Genomic DNA, 23,288 nt, shown 5'->3' on the forward strand with positions numbered 1-23,288 from the left:
CTTGTTTCAAAGTTTTTATTTATTTATTTATAAATTTAGAGTAGCCAATTAATTTTTTCCAATTAAGGGGCAATTTAGCGTGGCCAATCCACCTACCTGCACATCTTTGGGTTGTGGGGGCGAAACCCACGCAAACACGGGGAGAATGTGCAAACTCCACACGGACAGTGACCCAGAGCCGGGATCGAACCTGGGACCTCGGCGGCGTGAGGCTGCAGGGCTAACCCACTGTGCCACCGTCCTGCCCGCAACTTGTTTCAAAGTTAAGCGAGACAGTGAGATACTATTTCTGTCAAGTCAAAAGGAGAGTGGCATAAGTCGGATATTTGGATATTTGAATTTAACTGCATGTATAAACAAAGAACAATACAGCACAGGAACAGGCCCTTCGGTCCTCCAAGCCTGTGCCGATCACGTGTCCTATCTAGACCAACCGCCTGTATCCTTCTATACCCCATCTGTTCATGTGCCTATCCAGATAAGTCTTAAAGGTCGCTAACGTTCCCCTCACCTGACATTGCTTGTTCGTAAATAACAATGCACACCATTTATTTTGACAGAAAAACGACAGACAGACTGGCCAAGTGGGCAAAACAGTGGTAAATGGAATTGAAAAGTGTGAGGTAATGCATTTTGGGAGGATGAACAAGGCAAGGGAATATACAATGATTGTGAGGATCATAGGAAGTACAGAAGACCAGAGGGACCTTGGGGTGCATGTCCATGGATCCATGAAGACAGCAGGACAGGTAGATAAGGTGGTTAAGGAGGTCTATGGGATACTTGCCGTTATTAGCGGAGGCATAGAATATATGTGCATGGAGGTTATGATGGAGCTGTATAAAACGCTGGTTAGCTCACAGCTAGAGTAGTGTGCAGTTCTGGTCACCACACTATAGGAAGGATTTCATAGCATATTCGATGTCATATAATTTACAGTACAGAAGGAGGCCATTCGGCCCATCAAGTCTGTACTGGCCCTTGGAACGAGCACCCTACCCAAGCCCACACCTCCACCCTATCCCCGTAACCCCACCCAACCGTTTTGGACACTAAGGGCAATTTATCATGGCCAGTCCACCTAACCTGCACATCTTTGGACTGTGGGAGGAAACCGGAGCATCCGGAGGGGAGAACGTGCAGACTCCACACAGACAGTGACCCAGCCGGGAATCGAACCTGGGACCCTGGAGCTGTGAAGCATCTGTGCTACCACTGTGCTACCGTGCTGCCCAGGATGTGATTGCATTCGAGAAGTTGCAAAGGAGATTCACCAGGATGTTGCCGGCGATGGAGCGTTTCAGTTATCAAGAGAGGCTGGATAGGCTGGGTTGTTTCCTTTCGAGCAGTGAAGGCTGAGGGAGGTGTAAAAAATTATGAGGGGCATAGATAGGGTGGATAGGAAGGAACTTTTCTTTTTGGCAGAGGGTCAATAACCAGGGGGCTCAGATTTAAGGCCAGGGGCAGGCGATTTAGAGGGGATGTGAGGAACACCCTTTTCACCCAGAGGGTGGGGGGGGGGGGGGAGAAATCTGGAACTCGCAGCCTGAAAGGTTGGTTGAGGCGGGAACCCTCAACATTTAAGAAACATTTAGATGTGCAGTTGAAATGCCAGAGCATACAAGGATTGCTCAGTTCCTTCAGTCCCAGATGCCAGAGTTACTTTGCAATGCTGTTAGCTGCTCGCCCTGTCAGCTGAGCTATCATCTCCAGTGAGGCATAAAAATGAATGGAAAGTCTCTGGCACACAAGAGCGCCAGCAAAGGTCTAGAAGTAGGTTGGCTCGATTCTGCAGAACATTGAGAGGGTGGGTTTAAAGCAGTCTAGGTTTCAAAGTTGAATGAGCAAAAAATTCTAAAAACGTCAACCAGACCCAAAACCAGTCTTTATTTTATTTTTTTTAAAAAAGATCAATATTTGCCCAACTTGTTCACTGAAATCTGAGAAACACCCTTACCTGGATTGTGTGCAAGGTTATTCTATTTCAAAATGAGTGCAAATGGCAGGCCCAGGATTTCTTTGGACAACACTACAGCAGAATAATCAACAAGGGTATGCAACACTTTCAGAAATTAAATCAGAACCCCCAAAATAGTTAAGGTTTTCCTACCAATTTTGCTGACACCTCCTGCGACTTCAGTTTTATCTCCTTCAAACAAAAGCCAGTATTTACCTAAAATGCACACACACACACACACACACACACACACACACACACCTTGGAGTGAGTAACGTGAAATATTAGTGGCCAGTACTTACTTCGTATGCTTGAGGACTTGTCAAGCATCGTGCTATAGGACCACACCAGCCAGGCAATGTGGCAGTGAGGGGTGGACCACTGTGTGTTAAGATTGGCTTCAGATAACTGGAAGGTTTCCTGTTAAGGGAGAATTCTAAAAATGCCAAATAATAAAGGAAACAGTCCTTTTTAAAAAAATTAACATTTTAAGGTACTTGAAATTTTTTACAACACATTAACATAAACAATGACATCAACATGGTAAAATAAACATTCCCCCCCAGCCCAATCTTCACGCACCTCAACCGTACAACGACAATCCGCTCCCCCCCCCCCCCTTTTGGAATACTGCACCTGCTGACATTTTAATTTTCCCCGAGAAAGTCGACGAACGGTTGCCACCTCCGGGAGAACCCTAACATTGACCCTCTTAAGGCAAACTTTATTTTCTTGAGATTGAGAAACCCAGCCATGTCACTAACCCAGGTCTCTACACTCGGGGGGGGCTTCGAGTCCCTCTACATGAACAAGATCCGTCTCCGGGCTACCAGGGAGGCAAAGGCCAAGACGTCAGCCTCTTTCGCCCCCTGAACTCCCGGATCGTCCGACACTCCAAAGATTGCTACCTCCGGACTTGGCACCACTTTTTTAGTATCGTGGACATTGCCTTAGCAAAATCCTGCCAAAACCCTCTAAGCTTCGGGCATGACCAAAACATGTGGACATGATTTGTTGGGCTTCCTGCACACCTATCCCCAACTCCGAAGAACTTACTCATCCTAGCCGCGGTCATGTGTGCCCGGTGGACTATCTTAAATTATATCAGGCTAAGCTTGCGCATGATGAGGAGGTATTAACCTTTCTTGGGGCATCCTCCCATAGCCCCGCCTCTATCTCTCCTCCTAGCTCGTCCTCCCACTTGCCCTTAAGCTCCTCCACCGGAGTTTCCTCCGCCTCCGAAAGCTCCCGATAAATATCCAATACCTTCCCCTCTCCCACCCAGGTACTGGAAACTACTCTATCCTGTATCCCCCGTGGCGGCAGAATGGCCAGCACATGTTTTCTCAGGAAGTCTCACACTTGCAAATACCTAAAACCATTCCCTCCTGGCAATTTGGGGCTGGTTTGGCACAGGGCTAAATCGCTGGCTTTGAAAGCAGACCAAGGCAGGCCATCAGCACGGTTCAATTCCCGTACCAGGCTCCCCGAACAGGTACCGGAATGTGGCGACTGGGGCTTTTCATAGCAACTTCATTTGAAGCCTACTTGTGACAATAAGCAATTTTCATTTCATTTTTCATTCATTTAAATTTATCCTCCAAGGCTTTCAAGCCGGGAAAGCTCACATCTATAAATAGATCCCCCATCCTTCCAATTCCTGCCCTCTGCCAACTCCAGAACCCGCCATCTAGCCTACCCAGTACAAACCTGTGGTTATTATAAATCGGGGTCCAAATCGATGCTCCCTCCACTCTCATATCTCCTCCATTGCCCCCAGATCCTCAGAGCCGCCACTCCACCGGACTTCTGGAGTATCGGACCGGCGAGGACGGCAGAGGTGCCGTTACCAATCCTCCCAGACTGGTGTCTTTACAGGACACTGCCTCCATTCGCTCCCATGCCAACCCCTCCCCCACTACCCACTTCCTAATCATGGCTATATTAGCCGCCCAGTAGTACTTGCAAAAGTTCGGCAGCGCCAAACTACCCTCCCACCGACTGCGCTCCAGCAACACTTTCTTCACTTGCGGAGTTTAAGGGAAACAGTTCTAAATGCTTTGAATTAGTGGTCAGACACACTACTGGTACCAATGTAAATGCAGTACCTCATCCGGCAGGCTCACAATATTCATTACTCTGCGATTTAATTTTATTGATGAGTTATGTTATTTTCCTCCGATTAGTCCCCTATCCATTTCAAGTTGTTCTGTAAACAGGTACCACCATATCTTTTGCTGAATGATAGGGTAGTATTGTAGCCACCTAAAATGGCTGATTCCCTATTAATTTGGCCAAAACCCGATTTAAAATGGCTCACCAAAAAGGCTGATGGGAAAAGCAGCCAACAGGACACAAATGGACAGCTACAGACAGAATAGCATATTCGGCTCTGGGGAAGTCGGCCCAGAACGATACTCAAGACCATTAGCAGCACATCAACACAGACATCTGCAGTTTAATCGGCTATCCCCGGGAACAATTGCAACATATTAGCAATTGAATGCCGGGCCAGACCTCTCGGCGCCTGCAGTGGCCGAAACAAAGACAGGTGAATAACCACCCCGCGATCGAGGAATCGCCCCGTTATTGGAGCATATCGAACCCAGTGATTGGGAACAAGTCCAATCACTTGGGACTCAGGGTCAAGGGCCGCCCCGAGAGGCGGGAAGCCCCTGGGCCCTATAAAGTAAGGGGCCAAGTTCAGATCTCTCTCTCTCTCCCTTCTTCGCCTGCTCGCGACCTTCGCAAGAACATCGACCAGAAACAGTAAGTTTGACTCCAGCGATCGCTACCTGATAAAGACTCCTAGCCATCAACCCGTATCAGCCTTTTGAATTCCGCGGGCCAGATCCGATTGGATAAGCCATTCGTTTCCCTGACCTGGTGGGACCTTCCTAAAGTTAAGTATTGGCCAGTAGTGGTAGGTTTCTATATAGAGAATAGCATTATTGTGTAAGCATTACTTGTTGCATATAATAAATGACCGCTGATTTCAATCTTGCTAAGTGGTGTGCTGACTTATTAATCATAACTCGAGCTTGAACCACGTGGTGGTATCAGAAAGATACCTGGCGACTCGTGAGCAAAGGTGACATAATCAGAGGTAATAAACTAAGGCTAATAAGAGCAACAGTATGAAGCTCATGGCGGACCACTGTGGAGATCTGCCCCAGATCTTCTGTAGTAGGCAGCCAGAAATTATGGGGGGGTGGATTTAATGCACCCCAGCAGGTGGGTTGGAAGACAGAGGCACGTTAAATTCAATTGTTATTTTAAAAATAAATTGAGAGTACCCAATTCATTTTTTCCAATTAAGGGGCAATTTAGCGTGGCCAATCCACCTACCCTGCACATCTTTGGGTTGTGGGGGCGAAATCCACACAGACACAGAGAGAATGTGCAAACTCCACACTGACAAGTGACCCAGAGCCGGAATCGAACCTGGGACTTCAGCGCCGTGAGGCAGTTGTGCTAACCACTGTGCTGCCCTAAATTCAATTGTTGCCCACTGCCTACCCACCTGCCCATCTGTACCCCCCACGCCAATTATACCAGTGGTGGGGATGTAGTTAGGTGGCCAACCCAATAGTGGGCTAATTGAGACACCCCCCACCCCCATTGAAGGGCTTCATCCCACTGCCACCAGATAGGCCCACCCCCCCCCCCCCACTGCACCCCCACCAAGGCCTCTCAAATCACAGCCCTCGCTGAGTTGCTGACCTCCCTCAACACCCCCTCCTAAACTCTTACAAAGTTCCAATCCTCACAGCTCGCCTCCTCTTCGCCAGCGTGCAATCACGGCAGTGACCTCGAAACAGGATTACTCAAATGCTCTCCTGGCTACTCTCCCATATTATTTTTTTCCAATTAAGGGGCAACTTAGTGTGACCAATACACCTAACCCGCACATCTTTTTGGTTGTGGGGAGAATGTGCAAACTCCACACTGACCCAGGGCCGGGATCGAACCAGGGTCCTCAGCACCAGTGCTAACCACTGCACCACGTGCTGCCCCTGCCTTCCCATTTTTCATCCTTCATAAACTCGAGCTCATCCAAATCTCTTTTTAAAAAAAAAAAATTTAGAGTGCCCAATTCATTTTTTCCAATTAAGGGGCAATTTTAGCGTGGTAAATCCACCTACCTTGCACATCTTTGGGTTGTGGGGTTGAAACCCACGCAAACAGGGGGAGAATGTGCAAACTCCACATGAATAGTGACCCAGAGCCGGGATCGAACCTGGGACCTCGGCGCCATGAGGCAGCAATGCTAACTACTGCGCCACCGTGCTGCCCCAAAATCCTGCAGTCCAAATCCTAATGTAGACCAAGAAATGCAACCTTTTGAGGTCTCAGTGCTTCCAAAACTCTGGTCAGATTTTAATCCCTCTCCTTTGACAGTGGTGCCTTCAGCTGCCAAGGCTCGAAGCTCTGTAATTTTCTCCATAAACCCTGTCTCTACCTCTTATCTTTTCCTGTAAGATGTCCTTAAAACTGATTTATTTGACCAAGTTCGGTCACCTATCCTAATATTACTCATAACTGTCAAATTTTGCTTGACAGTGCTTCTTTGATACAGCACGATATTTAACGTTAAAGGCTCTATATAAATGTTACTTGTTTTGTTCTGTTATTTGTAATCTTAAATTTAGTTCGAGATATCAAAGCACTCACCAATGGAAATAGTTCACCTCGAGTTATTTTAGCGAACGAAAGTGAAAGCATAGTAGGGCACCTCGGTCATGTGTCCTGTAGTATGTGGGAAATGATGGACCCAACTGGTGACCTAAATTACGTGCAGGATGTGTCACCAGCTGCATAAATGGCTATCGGAGCTCAAGTGGCAGCTGGAGTCAATGCGGTGCGCCCACAAACGTGGACTTCCAGGTGGGGACAGGAGAATTTATAGCAGAGAAGCAAAACAGTTCCCTTTGTGCCTGTCTTCTTAGAAGAAGATACTGAAAATCTGCCAGAAATACTGGACAACTAAGGGACTTGTGAAACTACGGAATTAGTATTAATAAAAAGGGAGTACTTGAAAAATTAAGTGGATTGAAGGTTGATAAATACCCTGGACCAGATGAGCTTCATCCCAGAGCGTTGAAGGAGGTGGCCACAGAGATAGTGAATGAATTGGTGGTTATTGTTCAAAATTCTACTGATTCTGGAAAGGTTCCTGCAACAGGAAAATAGCAAATGTAACTCCACTATTTAAGAAGGGAGAATGAAGAACTACAGACCTGACAGTTTTACATTTTACATCAGTAGTAGGTAAAATGTTAGAATCGTATGAAGGATGTAATAATTGGACATTTAGAAAAGTATGGTCAAATTGGGCAGCGTCAATATGGGTTCATAAAAGAGAGATCATGTTTGACAAACCTGTTTGGAGTTTTTTGAGGATGTTACTTGATAACGGAGAACCAGTGGATGTGGTGTATTTGGATTTTCAGAAGGCCTTTGATACAGTCCCCCACAGGGTGTTAGTAAATAAATTTAGTGTATGGGATTGGGGGAAAGAATGGATTGAGAATTGGTTAACAGATAGAAAGCAAAGGATAGAAATAAACCGATGATTCTCAGGAATACAGGGGTACTGCAAGGATCAGTGCTGGATTCCCAGCTGTTTGCAATCTATATAAATGATTTGGATGTGGGGATCCTTTGTAATGTTTCCAAATTTGCTGATGGCACCTAACTGAGTGGCAATGTAAGTTGTGAGGAGGAAGCAAGGAAGCTTCAAGAGGGCTTAGAGAGGCTATATGAGTGAGCAAAGACTTGGCAGATGGAATATAACGTGAATACATGGAGGGCATCCACTTTGGTAGAAAAAACAGGAAGGCAGAATATTTCTTAAATAGTGAGAGGTTGGGAAGTGCAGTTATCCAAAAGGGACCTGGGTGTCCTCGTTCATGTGTCACTAAAAGTTAGCATCGAGGTGCAGCAAGCAATTAGGAACGCAAATGGTATGTTGGCCTTCATGACATTTTTGAGTACAAGTTTAAAGATGTCTTGCTGAAGTTGTACAGAGGCTTGGTGAGACATCCTCAGCTGGAGTATTGTGTAAGGTCTTGGTCCCCCTTCTCTAAGGAGGGATGAACTTGCCATAGAGTTGGTACAACGGAGGTCCTCCAGATTAATCCCTGGGATGGTGGGATTGTGTTATGAAAAAGTGAGGAGACTGGCTCAGCATTCCCTACAGTTTCGAAGAATGAGGGGCGGCTTCATTGAACCATACAAAATTCTTACCGGGAGTGACAAGTTAGATGTAGACAGGATGTTTCCCCTGGCTGGGGAGTCTAAAACCAGGGGACATGATCCCAGCATAAAGCCATCAAATACTGAGAGGAGGAGAAATTTCTTCACTCAGAGGGTGGTGAATCTTTGGAACCCTCTACCCAGGGGCTGTGGAAGCTCAATCATGGAGTACGTTCAAGACAAAAATCGATAGATTTCTGGAGATTGAGGACATCAGGGGATAGAGGCATAGTGTGGGAAAGTGGCGTTGTGGATGACCAGCCGGGATGTAACTAAATGGTGGAACAGGTCTATTCCTGTCCTGATCATCGTAATTTCAATTTTGACTAGGTCAACTGGATCGCCCCTTCGCCTTACTTGGTCTGATGAAAATCAAAAATCCAGTTTCTGGAGTTCCTCTTCATAACTAAAGCTCCCATCCCTGGGAACATGTTATTTGAAAAATATTGAATATTCGCATGTTTCCAACATTTGAAAAACAACAAAACATCCAAAGGCACTTTAAGGAGCAATATCAAACAATAATAGATGCTGATCCAAATATCTGGACGGGTGATTAAGAGCTTGGTTATGAAGAGTTAAGGGTGATGTCGTGGTAATGTCTCTGGGCTTGTAATCTGGAGGCCCAGCCTCGACCTTTGGAGTGCCACCATGGCAGCTGGTGGAATTCAATAAACCTGGAATTAAAAAGCTAGTCTTTGTAATAGTGATGATGAAACCATCTTCAATTGTTGTTAAGATCCATCATGTCCACAACTAATCAATGCCTTTTCGTGAAAGAAATCTGCCATCCTCACCTGATCTGCCCTACACGTGATTCCAGACCCAAAACACTTAAATGCCCTGTGAAACAGTCTAGCAGGACTACAGAGCACTACAGAGTCTCCATAAAGAGGAGAGGTGCTTAGGATTAAGGAGGGCTAGACAAGATAGAACGTAGAACATTACAGCGCAGTACAGGCCCTTCGGCCCTCGATGTTGCGCCGACCTGTGAAACCACTCAAAAGCCCATCTACACTATTCCCTTATCATCCATATGTCTAACCAATGACCATTTGAATGCCCTTATTGTTGGAGAGTCCACTACTGTTGCAGGCAGGGCATTCCACGCCCTTACTACTCTCTGAGTAAAGAGCCTACCTCTGACATCTGTCTTATATCTATCTCCCCTCAATTTAAAGCTATGTCCCCTCGTGCTAGACATCACCATCCGAGGAAAAAGGCCCTCACTGTCCACCCTATCCAATCCTCTGATCATCTTGCATGCCTCAATTAAGTCACTTCAGCCTTTCCTCATAAGATCTTCCCTCCATTCCAGGCAACATTCTGGTAAATCTAGTGAAGGCAGGGTGCCCAATGGTGGGGCGAAGGGTGTGGGGGATGCACCAGGAGGAGCAGAGATCTTGAGGAGGTCACGCAGGTAGAGAAGGGTGAGACCATGAAGGGATTTGAACAAGAGGATGAGAATTTTCAAATCAAGGCAATGATTGAGCTGGGGGCCAACGTAGCTGAGTGAGCAGAAGCAGCTATGGACAAAATTAAACTCAGAGACTCCACTGGTTAACACATGTGCAGCAGTTTACCTGTGCGCCATCTCAACAATGTTTATGTTGAGTAGGTTGATGACAATATTTAACGAAGAACTAGCTTGCTGACCAAAATAAATACTTTCCACCAACATGAAGAAACAGAATCCGATGGTTTCAAGAAAGGCCATCGTTTTCCAAAAGCACAGAAAATAAAATCACTTAGTTACTCATCCCACTGGTTAGCAGTAACCAGTGAATGTTATCTTTACTTGAATCTACAAAGCCATTCAGAAACAACACCCTGCTTGTAAAGTTTCAGCATGTTGGATAGTCTAGTAAATCATATTCAAGTCATTGTTCCAAGAACGAATGATGCTTCTTTTGAAAGCAATCCCAAAAAATTACAACATGACCCTTCAATTCAATGAGGATAAACATCTGTGAAGCAGCTGTGCCAATGGGAACTTGGAACACAAGCAAGTTGAAAATTTAACTTCCTTTAAATTTGCGATTATCCTTGCAGCTCTCAGCACTTCTTTTCAAATTGCTTTTAGATGATGATCTATGGTTTGGGCGGCACAGCAGCACAGTGGTTAGCACAGTTGCTTCACAGCTCCAGGGTCCCAGGTTCGATTCCCAGCATGGGTCACTGCCTGTGCGGAGTCTGCACGTTCTCCCCGTGTGTGCGTGGGTTTCCTCCGGGTGCTCTGGTTTCCTCCCACAGTCCAAAGATGTGCAGGTTAGGTGGATTGGCCATGATAAATTGACCTTACTGTCCAATAAGGTTAGGAGGGGTTTCTGGGTTACGGGGATAGAGGTGTGAGCTTAAGTGGGGTGCTCTTTCCAAGGGCCGGTGCAGACCCGGGTCGCATGGCCTCCTTCTGCACTGTACCGAGTGCTGCAGTGTCGGAGACCTAGCTGCCTGATTCAATGGTTCCGCCCCTCTGATATATCAGCCCAGATCTTGCAGCCTCTGGATAGCTGGAGACTTGGATGTACCCATCAAGATGCACAAAGGAACCCTTCGGGGATCTCAACACAACCACTCTGGGAATTGCCTGGAAGTTTGAAGGCAATTCCATTGCTCCCCAACTTCAGACAATTTTGACTTAGTTCCTGGAATGGTTACCCAGAGAATGTTAGACAGAAATATCCGACAGAATCTAATAATTCCTAGATAACTCAACAACTGACTCCCCCACCCCCATCATTCTACACTGACCCCCCCTCCACCCCCTGATCCTTTGACTACCACCCCCCCAACCTGACTGGCCCCCACTACCCAACAGCCCTGACCCCAATCCCCTCAAACCCGATTTGACTCACCCCCAACACCCGTCTATCCATGCCTTTCTGACCATTGACCCTCTGACTCGCCCCACCACCCAACTACTCACCACATCCCACCGACCTCCCCATGCCTGACTAGGCCCCTCACGCAACCATCACCCAAACCTCTCACCCAAATCCCCCGTGATCCAATTTCATCACTCTATCCATCTACCACCCACCCAGATGTTACCCTACTGACCTGTCACGTGTTTACCTTTTTGAATGTTTTTACACATTTACCAAAGTGCACTTTTTAGCACAATAAGGACTTGTGTTTAAACTCAAGAAAACCTGTTGGATGGAGTTCTTCGTAATCAGCACATAAACGTAAACCCTGTTATGATCAATCAAGGAGTGAGAAAGAAAGTGATTCCTGATCACTTCTCCTCATCAGGCATAAATTCAGCTACTCAAAAATCCCCCAGAGAAACAGCAAATGTTTTTGCCTCACATTGTTGGACAGTCATAATCTTATCATGTGTTCATTTGTTACATCTAGATTTGACTACCCTAAACCACAGGTTCGACCAAACTTTTGGCCATCTGATCTAGAATTTCCTTAAGCAGCACCATGTCATATTTTGTCAATGATGCTCCTGTGAAGCAACTTGTGGTTTTTTTTTTGGGGGGGGGGGGGGAAATAAACAGTGCGTGAAGTGAAGGTGTGAAATTGCATTCCAAGTTGCTACATAAAGTGCTGTTCACTAATCTTTGTGATAATAATAATAATCTTTATTGTCACATGTGATCTTACATTAACACTGTAATGAGGTTACCGTGAAAAACCCCTAGTCACCACATTCAGGCGCCCGTTCGGGTACACGGAGGGAGAATTCAGAACGTCCATATGACCTAACAGCCCATCTTTCGGGACTTGTGGGAGCACCCGGAGGAAACCCACGCAGATACTGGGAGAACGTGCAGTCTCCGCACAGACAGTGACCCAAGCCGGGAATCGAACCTGGGACCCTGGTGCTATGAATTCCCCGTTGGGGAATTGAACCCCGCGTGACAGGCGGGGATACTAACCACTATACTAACGAGCATCTGCAGATTATAAACTATTCTTCCACCTACGCGAAGTTATTATTGTGTTTCACCTTTTGGGGTTACTTTGGCAAGTTTTGTAACATGCCAAAACATAAGCCAGAACGTAGAATCATTTCAAAATAGGGTCAGGGAGGGCCAAGGAGAATCATGTAACATCTTCACTAATCCCCAAATATTTGTCAAAAACAAGACATGAATTGGACTTGAACTCTGGTGTTTCTGGAAAGAGCAAACAGTTTAATGTTCGCAATGGTTGCCGCCTTCTTCATGCCGGCCAACACAAGCAGAGCTGGTATTTTAACAGGAAGTAGCTGGTGCTTAAGTCACACCATGTGCAAATGTCCTTTACTGCAAGGTCTGATTCTCATATAATCCAGCAGAGGGGCGGCTTTTCTTCACTATCCCAGAAGGATAGAATCGCCGACACGCCCGAAAACTGAGAAATGGACTCTTTCCAAAAAGCAATCAAACTAAAATCCAGGTGAAGCAATTAGAGAGGCAACAAAATTGGCTAGAACGGTCAATACGGCCTTACTGGATTACAGCCGATTTTAAAAATTTTAATTTAAGTGTATTAGAGTCACTACATGTGAGATAGCAGGAACTGACTGTGAAGAGCCATGCTCCCTCTAAGGTGCGTAGGTGTGCGGCTTTGCTCAGAACACCAGAACATACTGCGCGGTACAATCAACGGGAGGCACGCAATCAACATTCCTTTTAAGATGCAGTCTTGATGGGCCAATTGGTCTCCTTCTGCTCTGCAGTATTGTATTCTAGATGATCAGCTATGATCCCACTGAATTGTGGAGCAGACTCAGTTGGACATATAGCCTATTCCAAATACAGAAGCACAAAAACCATGATCCTCCGCCGCAGTACCGAGGGGAGCGCCGCAGTACCGAGGGGAGCGCCGCAGCACCGAGGGGAGCGCCGCAGCACCGAGGGGAGCGCCGCAGCACCGAGGGGAGCGCCGCAGCACCGAGGGGAGCGCCGCAGCACCGAGGGGAGCGCCGCAGCACCGAGGGGAGCGCCGCAGCACCGAGGGGAGCGCCGCAGCACCGAGGGGAGCGCCGCAGCACCGAGGGGAGCGCCGCAGCACCGAGGGGAGCGCCGCAGCACCGAGGGGAGCGCCGCAGCACCGAGGGGAGCGCCGCAGCACCGAGGGGAGCGCCGCAGCACCGAGGGGAGCGCCGCAGCACCGAGGGGAGCGCCGCAGCACCGAGGGGAGCGCCGCAGCACCGAGGGGAGCGCCGCAGCACCGAGGGGAGCGCCGCAGCACCGAGGGGAGCGCCGCAGCACCGAGGGGAGCGCCGCAGCACCGAGGGGAGCGCCGCAGCACCGAGGGGAGCGCCGCAGCACCGAGGGGAGCGCCGCAGCACCGAGGGGAGCGCCGCAGCACCGAGGGGAGCGCTGCAGTACCGAGGGGAGCGCCGCAGTGTCGGAGACCTATCTGCCTGTTCAGGTGGATGTAAAAGATCCCATGATGCTGGAGGAGTCTTTGGTCTGAACCATTCTGCTGTTTGAGTTATAGAGCACATTTCCATAGAATCCCGACAGTGAAGAAGGCCATTCGGCCCATCGTATCTACATCGACCCTCCAAAAGAGCCCGCTCCCCTGCCCCCCACCGAACCTTGGAACACAAAGGGCAGTTCCGCGTGGCCAATCCACCTTACCGGCACATCTTTGGAGCGTGGCAGTAAACCACAGCACCCGAAGGAAACCCAGTCAGACACAAAAAGAAAGTGCAAACTCCACAAAGTCACCAGAGATCGGAATTGAACCCGGGTCCCTGGTGCTGTAAGGCAGCAGTGCTAACCACTGTCCCACCGTGCCACAATTTAAACCCTCATTTGTGCCCTTGTCACCTCCAGTTTTAACAATCCCTTTTTAAAAAATAAATTTAAGTGTACCCAATTCATTTTTGTTCCAACCAAGGGGCAATTTTAGCATGGCCAATCCACCTATCCTGCATATCTTTGGGTTGTGGGGGTGAAACCCATAGACACGGGGAGAATGGGCAAACTCTACACGAACAGTGACCGGAGCCCAGGATCGAACCTGGGTCCTTGGCACAGTGAGGCAGCAGTGCTAACTACTGCACCACCGTGCCTCCCTCAGTCTCAACGAGTCCAACGCACTCCTGGCTGGCCTCTGTAAACTTTTAAAAAAATGTTATAGTGCCCAATTATTTTTTTTCCAATTAAGGGGCAATTTAGCATGGCCAATCCACCTAACCTGCACATCTTTTGGGCTGTGGGGGGTGACACGGGGAGAATGTGCAAACTCCACACGGACAGTGACCCAGGGCCGGGATTCGAACCCGGGTCCTGAGCGCCGTAGTCCCAGTGCTAACCACTGCGCCACCATGCTGCCCTTGGCCTCTGTAAACTTGACATCATCCCCGTGTTCACTGAACTACACTGGCTCCCGCTTAAACAACACCGCAATTTGCAATCTCATCCTTGCTTTCAAATCTCTCCATAGCCTCCTCTCTCCTCGTCTCCGTAACTTCCTGCAGCATTACAAATCTCCGAGATATCTGCATATCTCGTGCAAATCCTCGATTTTAATTGCCCATTTTAAAGTTTTATTCCGTGGACAATAAAAGGTTAAACATTACCAATCTGTGGGTAATCAATGGCCTAACCACAATAATCATGGGTGACTTCAACCTGCATGAAGATTGGGTGAATCAGGTTGGCAAAGCTAGTCTGGCAGATGAGTTCATTGAGTGAATTTCAGTTGTCAAAACTTAAATCACCTAAAACTAAAAATGCTACTGTTAAAAACGGCCATGACCCTCAAACTCACTTTAACAGGAGCACTAATTTAAAAAATATGGATTAACAATTCATTAGGTCCCCACTCGGAATATATAATATGCCCTGCACCACATCTTCAAAAGGCAATTTATTGGAAAGGCAGAGGTAGTTCTGGCGATTCAGACTGTTACATTATAAGGATAACTAAGATGTGATGACAGACCGTCTGAGGGGAGGAAAGGCAACCCGGGGGTCTGAGAGGGAAAACCGCGATGCAGCTTTTTAAAATGGATAACGTCAGCCGATAGTGGATGGCACATTGGGACAACACAATGGTGCTCTGATACGTCAAATCAAAGTGTTGTGTGATGTGACTGTGGAATATATACCCACAGATCGAGTTACTGACTTCCTTATTGAAACTAAACTTCTGGAGGAGCCTAGATTATTTCTTCTCCCGATCATAATTCCCAGTGATTAGGAAGTAACATTGATGGACAATGCTTTTTGTTTGACTGGGGGAGACAATGTTGTCATGGTAATATCACTGGATTAGTAATCTGGAGGCCCAGGCTAAATGTCCCGGGGACAAGGGGCGGAATTCTCTCCCCCGCCACGCGGGAGAATCGCCAGGGCGCCGCGCGTGTCCCGCCATGCCGCCCCGATGCCCGCACGCGATTCTCCCCCCCAAACTGGCGCGGTGAGAATCACGGCTGGCCGCTGGGAGAATCGCCGCTCGCCGTTTGCATCGGGCGAGCGGCGATTCTCCGGACCGAATGGGTCAAGCAGCCTGCCCAATAAGACGGGTTCCCGCCGGCGCCGTCCACACCTGGTCGCTGCCGGCGGGAACAGCGCGGGAACGCTGGGGGGTTCCTGTACCGGTGAGTGGGGGGGCCTCAAATGGGGTCTGGCCCGCGATCGGTGCCCACAATCGGCGGGCCGGCCTCTCTGAAGGAGGACCTCCTTTCCTCCGCCGCCACGCAAGATCCATCTGACATCTTCTTGCGGGGCAGCCTCGGGGAGGACGGCAACCGCGCATGCGCGGGTGACGTCATTTACGCGGCGCCGCTTTTACGCGGCGCCAAGGCCCGGCCCGTGTAAATGATGCAACGCCGCTCCTAGCCCCAAAGGGGCGGGAGAATAGGGGGCTGGGAGCGGGCTCCGACGCCGGAGTGAAACACTCCGGTTTTCACTCTGGCGGCGGCACTTGGACTCCCGATGGGAGAATTGCGCCCATGCTCTCAAATCCCAACACGTAAGCTGGTGTGATTTGAATTCAATTAATAACATTTGGAATTAAAAGCTGGTCTCAGTGATGGTGCCCACGACATTGTTGTCGATTGTCATAAAAACCCATCTGGCTCACTTTAGGAGAGGAAATCTGCCGTCCTTACCTGGCCTGGCCTACACAAACTCCAGACCCACAGAATGTGGTTGTCTGTTACCTGCCTCTGAAATGGGCAAGTGAGGGCAATAAGGGATGGGCAACAAATGCTGGCCTTGCCAGTGATGTCCACATCGCATGACAGAGTAAATAAATGCTGAAAGTTAACCTGCACCAGGCCTCCTCAACTGAGCAATGCTTATTGTGCAAACAAATTCAACAAAAAGAGGAAGGAACTGAAATCTCTTGGTGAAATTCAAGACACGGCAATGCAGAGAACTACAAATATTGATAGAGTCCTGAAACTAAAGCAGCGTTCGCAATATCTGCCATCTTAATTCAATACATCAGCTTCAGCTTACACGGTACGCGTGAAAAACAGATAGAGATCTGAAGCACAGGAAATTACTCATACGTCTGCACTGCTGGTGATACATAATCTATTTTTGCAAAAAAAAGTTTCATGTTTAATCTACTGCAGCATCCAAACCATTGTGGTGCCCCGTGTCCCAATCAGATACAAAAGGACATTTTCAGGGAAAACAGCAATGACAATCTAGTATTCATATGGCACCTTTGATATAATAAAACACCCCAAGGCACTCCAAAGAAACATAATGCCACAAAACTTGACACCAAGTAGTCACAAAAAAAGATGGTCAAAAACTTGGCCGAAGCAGTGTGTTTCCAGGAGCAACCTAAAAGAAGAAAAAGATGGAAAGAAAAGGCAGAGAGATGTAGGGAGGGAATTCTAGAGCTTCTGCCCGAGGCAGGGCCGGCAGTGGTGAGTGGTTGAAGTTTGGAATGTTCATAGGCCAGATCCTGAGGAGTGCAGAGGTCCAGGAGGTCGTGGGGCTGAAAGAGAGGTTAAAGAGATTTTGCGAGGCAAGAGCTGGGCAATATAACGAAGGTGGGGAGGGGGAAAGAGAGAGAAGGAGGAGGAGGAGATAATGAGAATGCGGTATCTCAGAATGAAATATCACACTTCAATCGCAAACAGTCTGGTTCAGCCAGGGACAGAGATCGAGTCGGTTCCTCTAGATCTGGGCTATTAAACATTCCCAATTTTAATCACTCATCTTGGCTTGGGAAGCCTTGGACCGAAGCTCTAGAATTCCCTCCCTAGACCCCTCTACATTTCTTTCACTTAAAAAAAAAACATCAGTCCAGGAATGTGGGCTTCTCAGGCGAGGCCAGCATTCACTGCCCTTTCCTAATTGCCCCTGAGGAGGTGGTGGTGAGCTGCCTCCCTGAACTGCTGCGGTCCATATGGTGTAGGCACACCCATAGTGCTGCTAGGGAGGGAACTCCAGGATTTTGGCCCAGCGGCCATGGCTTCAGTCTTCCCAATACTTAATTGGGGGAAAATTTCCACTCATCAGTATTACAGATTGAAATGTTTGAGATACAATACAGCAAATTAGATCAATGGTTTGTAAATATTTATGCATAACTATGATATGGATATTATTTGGGTTGGTTTAAATTTAGATATTTGTAATAACCTGCCTGTATCCTATTGGCTGGGGACAACCGGTTACCCCAAGTTCCTTGAGGAATATGAGCTCTTTCAATGAGGGGGCAGGAGGATGGGACAATCATTAGCAGTGCAGCTGTATAAATAGAGTTGGCCAGTGTGATACCGGCTGGAGAGGGAACCAGTAGTGAACTACTGCTCCTGTGTATATATTGTTGTAAATAAAGTTACTTTCTGTCTGGCTCTACAAACCCGTGCTGGAGGGCAGCACGGTGGCACAGTGGCTAGCATTGCTGTCTCACGGCGCTGAGGATCCGGGTTCGAATCTCGACCCTGGGTCACTGTCCCGTGTGGAGTTTGCACGTTCTCCCCATGTCTGCGTGGGTTTCACCCCCGCAACCCAAAAATGTGCAGGGTAAGTGGATTGGCCACAATAAATTGCCCCTTAATTGGAAAAAATGAATTGGGTACTCTAAATGTTTTTAAATATAAAGTTAAAAGGACTTCATTTGCATAGAGCAAAACTGCCATCTTAATTCAATACATCAGCTTCAGCTGACACAGATCTGAAGCACAGGATCTGAAGCACAGGAAATTACTTTGCATAAAGAATCCTGTGCTAGATTCTTTGTTACCCTCACAAAAATATCCATAGGTTACGAAGGTGGACGCATGAAATGTCCCAATGTTACACTTGTACAGAGTCTACAATACAAATCGAATGGCTGAGAGGCGGGAGAAACAGGACGCAGAAAGCAAGAGAATGATTACCAAGAGGCAGCGAATGCAGCAAGCGGTTTAAAGAATTAAGTGTGGAGGCGGGTGCTTATCCGGTCAGGAATTCATATATTCCTTTTTTTAAAAAAAAAGAATTTGCAGATGAAGTGTGCAAGGGGAGTGGGGTTAGGGTTTGGTTTTACCTTGTGCGGGTGAGGATTTTGTTTGCTTTCTTTTTATTCCTAAATGGTTTGCGGATTCGTACACCGGTGGGCAAAAACAAAGTGGTTCAAACTTTCATCCCCGAGATGTTTTAGTGTTTTGTTACATTTTAGCCGGCTCTGCGGTTCAGCTTCTGCTACAGAGGCGGAGGATGTGGGTTGGCAGGAGGTGCGAATCACGGTCATTGAGTTTCTTGCCCCGTTATGAAACATGCTTATGTTTCAGATGCAGAAAGTGGGACAATGACACCAATACTTGCCGAGCCAGGATGAATCAGCAAGCACGAGTGGTGTGCGTGACTAAAGACCTATTAAGATCAAATGGAGGCGGGTTGGCAAGAAGATGGCTGCTGAGCGACGCAGGCTAAAGTCCAGCTTCTGATCCAGCCAGTGCTTATTTTGCCGGGCATCGGGAAGCGCGTTGGCTTCTCTCAATGCCACGGTCCGGTGGGGCAGGATTTTCATTCGAGCAGGTGGGCACACACACAAGAGGGCCATGAAAGTGGGGAGCAAAGCCAGGGATTTTCTTGAAAGTAAATTTAGAGGGTTTTGGGGGCTTACGGGTGGCATTAAGCAAGTTAATATTGAGAAAACTCAGTAAGGGAGAGGTCTGGGGCAAGAGATGGCTCCATAGAAGAGGAAAACTTTGGTCAGGCATTTATTCTGATGGGTCCTCTCTCAAAGGGTTCATAATCTGCATTTTTAATTGACAGCAATCAAGGGCGGAGTTTTTCTATTTTTCTGTAGAGTATCGCAGCGGGCGGGAAAAGCGATGTTGAAGCCACTGGCTCCAATGGCAACTTCTCCGCAGTATTGCTAGCAACTTGGAAAAGTTAGGTGGAAATGGCTGTCACAAGGTGATTTTAAGGTGATTGGAGGAAGGTATAGGGGAGATGTCAGAGGGTGATTCTTTACACAGAGTGGTGGGTGTGTGGAATGCACTGCCAGCGGAGGTGGTGGAGTCAGAGTCATTCGGGACATTTAAGCGACTCTTAGACAGGCACATGAACAGCAGCAAATTGAAGGGGTGTAGGTTAGGTTGATCATAGATTAGGATAAATGGTCGGCACATCGTGGGCTGAAGGGCCTGTACTATGCTGTACTGTTCTATGTTCCAAAAGAAATTTGGAAGGAGCAGGTCCCACAATGCCGTGCTGGTGGGGCAGGGGGGGGGGGGGGAGACAGACACAGCGGGGAGGGGGAGACAGACACAGCGGGGAGGGGGAGAGAGACACAGCGAGGGGGGCGAGGGTGGGAGAGAGGGAGGGTGGGAGAGAGGGAGGGTGGGAGAGAGGGAGAGGGAGGGAGAGAGGGAGAGAGGGAGGGAGAGAGAGAAGGAGAGATGATGGGGAGAGCGAGAGAGGCAGACCGAGCGAGGGGGAGAGCGAGAGAGGCAGACCGAGCGAGGGGGAGAGCGAGAGAGGCAGACCGAGCGAGGGGGAGAGCGTGGGAGGCAGTCCGAGCGAGGGGGAGAGCGAGGGAGGCAGACCGAGCGAGGGGGAGAGCGAGGGAGGCAGACCGAGCGAGGGGGAGAGCGAGAGAGGCAGACCGAGCGAGGGGGAGAGCGAGGGAGGCAGACCGAGCGAGGGGGTGGGCGAGGGAGGCAGACCGAGCGAGGGGGAGAGCGAGGGAGGCAGACCGAGCGAGGGGGAGAGCGAGGGAGGCAGACCGAGCGAGGGGGAGAGCGAGGGAGGCAGACCGAGCGAGGGGGAGAGCGAGGGAGGCAGACCGAGCGAGGGGGAGAGCGAGGGAGGCAGACCGAGCGAGGGGGAGAGCGAGGGAGACAGACACAGCGAGGGGGGGAGACAGACACAGCGAGGGGGGGGAGACAGACACAGCGAGGGGGGGAGACTGACACAGCGAGGGGGGGAGACTGACACAGCGAGGGGGGGAGACAGACACAGCGAGGGGGGGAGACAGACACAGCGAGGGGGGGAGACAGACACAGCGAGGGGGGGAGACAGACACAGCGAGGGGGGGGAGACAGACACAGCGAGGGGGGGGAGACAGACACAGCGAGGGGGGGGAGACAGACACAGCGAGGGGGGGGAGACAGACACAGCGAGGGGGGGGAGACAGACACAGCGAGGGGGGAGACAGACACAGCGAGGGGGGGGAGACAGACACAGCGAGGGGGGGAGACAGACACAGCGAGGGGGGGAGACAGACACAGCGAGGGGGGGAGACAGACACAGCGAGGGGGGGGAGACAGACACAGCGAGGGGGGGGGAGACAGACACAGCGAGGGGGGGAGACAGACACAGCGAGGGGGGGAGACAGACACAGCGAGGGGGGGAGACAGACACACCGAGGGGGGGAGACAGACACAGCGAGGGGGGGGGAGACAGACACAGCGAGGGGGGGGAGACAGACACAGCGAGGGGGGGAGACAGACACAGCGAGGGGGGGAGACAGACACAGCGAGGGGGGGGGAGACAGACACAGCGAGGGGGGGAGACAGACACAGCGACAGAGAATGAAAAGAGAAGAAAAATAAATCAGCATAAGAAATCCCGCCCAGTAGGTTTAGCAGCATCAATATCCTTAACTGGAGGTTGAGAAGATTCAGAGCTTTTGATGAATTTAACCGGTCAGAAAACATTGAGATTGAATTGTTTTTTTCTTACAGTTACCTGCAAGTTGATGCAATCTTAAAACAATATCTCATTTTGTATTGAAGCTTCAGGGTTTTGTTGCACGTGGAATGAGATGTTCCCACTCATTTTAGGTTTCTTGCAGAACAGAACAGAAGTAAAAGGATATCCAGCCACAAATTCATTCCACCCAAAGGTGACGAAACGTCCACCTCTGGAGGGAAAGTTCAGCCTAAATACTTGTGATGAACGGTTACTGCCTTATCATCATCTAAGGTGATGTCCCCTTTAAGACCAGGCTTGGAACCCTGGGGACTCCGCCTCTGGCTCCGCCCATCTGGGAGCCATACATAAAGGCCTGCCTCATGGTCTGTATAGCAGTCAGCTCTCGTCCAAATCTGTAGCATAGTTATTAGCCTAATAAAGCCTTCTTTACAGTTTAATCTCTAAGCATCATTATTGAGGGTACCTCAATTTATTAGGCTAAACTAGATTCAGGATGGACGCAGGCCTAAAACCAGAGAAGCTCAATCTGGAAGCACGAACGCCGGAGGCAAAGGAAATTTTTAAATACTGGCTGCGGTGCTTCGAGGCCTACCTGGACTCCGCAGAGACTCCCATCCTGGGGCCACGCAAGCTGCGTCTACTCCACGCCCGGGTGAGTCACAGAATCTCCGCCACGCTCGAAAAGGCGACGATTTATGAGGAAGCGATTGAGTTGCTCCGCAAGCGGTTTGTCAAACCCGTCAATGAGGTGCACGCCCGGCATCTGCTCTCTACCTGCCGGCAGCGCTCGGGGGAATCGCTCGACGGGTTTGTTGAGAAACTCACCGCGCTGGCCAGGGACTGTGACCATCAGGATGTGACAGGGGAAGTCCATATGAACCTGCTCATCAGAGATTCTTTCGTGTCCGGCATCAGCTTGACCTACATCCGGCAGTGACTGCTCGAAAACGGGGCAAAAGACCTTCAGGAGACGCTAACGCTCGCCTCCTCGCTGGAGGTGGCCCGACATAACTTGGGTACGTACCCCGCGGACTCTGCCAGCCCCCCCCCCCCCCCCGGCCTTCCTCAGACTCGCCCGTATTACAGGCCTGCGCCACGCGGCGACCCGCTCACCATGGGGGCACACCTTGTTACTTCTGCGGGCAGGACCAGCACCCACGCCCACGCTGCCCAGCCCGCTCTGCGATCTGCAGCGACTGCGTGAAGAAAGGGCACTTTGCGAGGGTCTGCCTGGCCAGACCCAGGGGCCAGAAAAACAAAGAACAGCCGGCCCGAAAATCAGGCTCTCAGGCCTCGCAATGCTGCTGCGCACCGACCCGACACGTCCTCTTCTGATGCGTCATCAGCCTCGTGTGAATCATGGAAGCGGCCATCTGGTCGGCGGCCATCTTCTCGACCCGACACGTGCGACCAACGGCAGCGGCCATTTTACGACTCCGACTACCCGCGACTGGGTGCGATCACCCTCGATCAAACTCGGCCAAAACACCTGCAGAACTCCATGATGCAGGTCCAGGTCAACGGGCACGACACTGCATGCCTCTTCGACTCCGGGAGCACGGAGAGCTTTATCCACCCTGAAACGGTAAGGCGCTGCTCCCTACGCACCCATCCCACATCCCAAACCATAGCACCTCGCATCTGGGTCCCACTCGGTACAAATCACGGGGTACTGTATTGCGGATCTCTCGATCCAGGGTGCCAAATACACCCGTTTCAAATTTTATATCCTCCCTCACCTCTGTGCCCCCCTGCTGCTCGGACTGGATTTCCAGTGCAGCCACCGAAGCCTGACACTGAAGTTCGGCGGACCCTTGCCCCCCCTCACGGTGTGCTGCCTTGCGACACTGAAAGTCGCACCCCCCTCGCTATTCGCTAACCTCACTCCCGACTGTAAGCCCGTCGCCACCAGGAGCCGGCGCTACAGTGCTCAAGATATGGCTTTTATCAAGTCAGAGGTCCAGCGTTTACTGGGAGAGGGGGTCATCGAGGCTAGCAAC

The 23,288-nt window shown here is 49.6% G+C and overlaps 1 protein-coding gene across 3 annotated transcripts in view; it reads right to left on the reverse strand.

Moving 5' to 3' along the window:
• slc9a7 (solute carrier family 9 member 7) overlaps window positions 1–23,288 on the reverse strand; it is a 205,973-nt gene that overhangs the window by 11,575 nt on the left and 171,110 nt on the right. For all 3 annotated transcript variants that reach the window (XM_072477258.1, XM_072477259.1, XM_072477257.1), the window contains one exon: window positions 2,260–2,365. In XM_072477258.1, coding sequence (XP_072333359.1) covers window positions 2,260–2,365 — 106 coding nt within the window. The remainder of the gene's footprint in view (window positions 1–2,259; window positions 2,366–23,288) is intronic.

This window comes from Scyliorhinus torazame, chromosome 15 (assembly GCF_047496885.1).
Source record: "Scyliorhinus torazame isolate Kashiwa2021f chromosome 15, sScyTor2.1, whole genome shotgun sequence".
In the NCBI taxonomy this organism is placed as follows: domain Eukaryota; kingdom Metazoa; phylum Chordata; class Chondrichthyes; order Carcharhiniformes; family Scyliorhinidae; genus Scyliorhinus; species Scyliorhinus torazame.